Genomic DNA, 2,503 nt, shown 5'->3' with positions numbered 1-2,503 from the left:
GAATGCACACATGTACGTACACACTTTCTCCTGAGCCCAACACTCAGGCCCACGTGGGCGCACACACCCACACTCCACGCATGGGTCCCAACGCCCCCCACCAGGCACACTCGTGCACACACGTGTGCACACGGACGTCCATGTGCTGACAGAGTCGGGCAAGGGAGCAAGGTGAGGGCAAGGTGGCAGGCCCAGGCCCCCGGGCCCGTCCAGGGGGCCCCAGCACACTGTTTAGTGTTTTCCTGCCGTCGTCCTGACAACGTGCCTGGCCAGAGGCCAAGGCATGTTTTCTGAGAACATTACACTCCTGAGGAGCTGTGGCCCCTCCAAGGGCCGCCCCTGCTCCCTGCCGTCTGCACGTGACCCCCGAGCCCTCAGGGACAGGGAGCTCGGGGCGGGCAGAGCAAGGTAGCAGGGTAGGGGTCTCGCCAAAGCCCCACACTGGGAGAGGCTGCGCTGGCCCCCAGCCCCTGACCCGGCGGCCCAAGGACGGAGCCGGCTCAGCCCCTTTCCTCTGGGCCTCCTCCCTTCCCGCCCGCCTGCCCCAGGATGTGAGTAATGCGGCCCCTCCTGGCCCCTCCCATGACCTCACCCCCTCACTGTTCCACAGCTGGGTTTCGTTCTGGGAACTGAGAGGGGGGCGGCTCTCCTGGGGTGGGGTGGGGGCCTCTGGCCTGGGAAAGGCGCCCCCGGCCGGCGGCCCAGACCCCTTGGCACGCTCGGCGGAGCTGTCAGGATGCTGGCGTCGGCTGGCCGGCCCGCCCGTGGCCCTGGCTCAGCCCGTGCGCAGCTGCGAGGGATTTGGTGTTCCTGCACAAATGCAATTATCTCTTTCCTGCGTCTGCTCTGGCTCCGGGCGCGCCCAGGGTTCAGCCCCAGGGGCTGCTGAATGGGCTCTGCACCCCCGCCTCCCTGTGTCACGCTCCAGCGTGGCGCCTCGCCCCACCAGGTACACGAGCGTGCACAGACCCCAACGGGCCGGCTATGGCCCCCCGTCCTCAGTTGGGCTCCCCAAGTTCAGGGGCTACCCCTGCGGAACACGTCCCCTGCCTACGGGGCCCCTCCTCTCCTTCCTCCGCAGCCCCCCAGCCTCCACCAAGGCTTCGACGGTGCCAGTCCTGGTCCTGGTCTGGCCCTCCCCGCCGTCCCAACCTCCTTCCTCCCCTGCCCTGTGGTGGCTCCAGAGGGGGCATCAAGCCTCGGTCCCGTCTCGACTCTGCCCCCTGCAGGCAGCTCACGGCCACCCCACCTGCTTCCCGGCGCCGAAAGCTTTTCAGCGTTCTGGAAAGAGCTTCGGGGCTCAGCTGGGGGGCCGGAGCCCAAGGGAGGACCGGCCTGCGGGCCAGGCCAGAAGTGGGGAACTTCCCCTTGAGACCTGCAGGGCACCCTCCCGGCCACTGTCCCCTGGACACCACGGGCAGGAGCTGGCTGGGAGGCCTGGGGAGCTGGGCTGGTCACCCAGCCGGAGCAGGGGGCCCCTGTCTCCCTGTGACCATCAAGGTATCCAGTCCCCTCCCGTGCCCCCCACCCTGGGGTCTTGTACGCCAAGGTGGACATCTGCAGAGCAACCGGCGCCTCAAGTGACCACAGAGCCCACGCGTGAAGGGACAGGGTGTGGGGGGACCCGAGCCCCAGAGAGGCCACCCGGCCTGGCTTCCGGGGCTGGGGGACAGCACGCACCCCCCACCACCTCGGCTTAGAGCAGCCCCCGAGCGCAGAGACTGGGCCCCCCCGGGAGCTCAGGAGAGGGCAGTGGTGCCTGGGCAGCGCCCGCACCCCACAAATCAAGGGGTGCCCCTCACTGGTGGGCAGCGTGGGTCCCGCCCAGGCAGCCCGGGGGAGGGTCCCCGGCGGGCGCCGGGATGCTGGCTGTCACTCATCCGTGCAGTGAGGCAGCTGTGAGGGGTGAGCCAGGCACAGAGATGGCCCCGAGCGAGCAGGTGGGCAGTGGGTGGGGTGGCAGAGGGTGTGGGCACGGGAGCCGCGGCTGCTGGGAACCTGGCCACCGCCCCCCTGCCCTGCCGACTGCCCTGGCACTGGTCCAGCCCCCCTCCCGGCCCACCCCCGCTTCAGCAGTGCCTTCCTGGGCGTGTCTGTACCCCACTGGGGGTCTTATGCTAGGGAGACACCCCACAGGGCAAGCCCCACCCCACTGTCCAGGGAAGCTCAGGAATCGAACTTGAACTTGAGTCTGAAAGATTGTGGGTCAGACCCCAGAGGCTGAGGGCAAGATCAGAGGCGGGGCCAGCGGGCGGGAGAGCTCCGAGTGGTGCCCTGCCTCCCCTGTGGGGCGTCCCCGGGCGAGCCCATGCCAGCACAGGTGCCGTCAGATCAGCATTTGGGAAGGAGGCCCAGCTGGGACGCGGAGAAGGGGGAGATGCCAGCTGGGGGTGGGGGGCAGTTAGGAGGGGGAAGCTGCAGCCTGGGTGCTGCAGGGGCAAAGGGACGGGCCTCCAGAACTCCCCAGGAGGGGAGAGGTGGGAACCTGGGAGGGGTCAGCCTG

The 2,503-nt window shown here is 69.1% G+C and overlaps 1 protein-coding gene across 1 annotated transcript in view; it reads right to left on the bottom strand.

The window, feature by feature from the left end:
- The window catches only part of LSP1 (lymphocyte specific protein 1), a 9,632-nt gene extending 7,752 nt beyond the window's left edge, over positions 1-1,880 (bottom strand). Inside the window, exon 1 of the mRNA XM_007466004.1 lies at positions 1,803-1,880. Within this exon, the coding sequence (XP_007466066.1) occupies positions 1,803-1,880 (78 nt within the window). The remainder of the gene's footprint in view (positions 1-1,802) is intronic.
- Between the last annotated feature and the right edge of the window lie 623 nt (positions 1,881-2,503).

This window comes from Lipotes vexillifer, unplaced genomic scaffold (genome assembly GCF_000442215.2).
Source record: "Lipotes vexillifer unplaced genomic scaffold, Lipotes_vexillifer_v1.1 scaffold1094, whole genome shotgun sequence".
Taxonomy (NCBI): Eukaryota; Metazoa; Chordata; class Mammalia; order Artiodactyla; family Lipotidae; genus Lipotes; species Lipotes vexillifer.
This window is presented reverse-complemented; position numbering and strand designations above follow the sequence as displayed.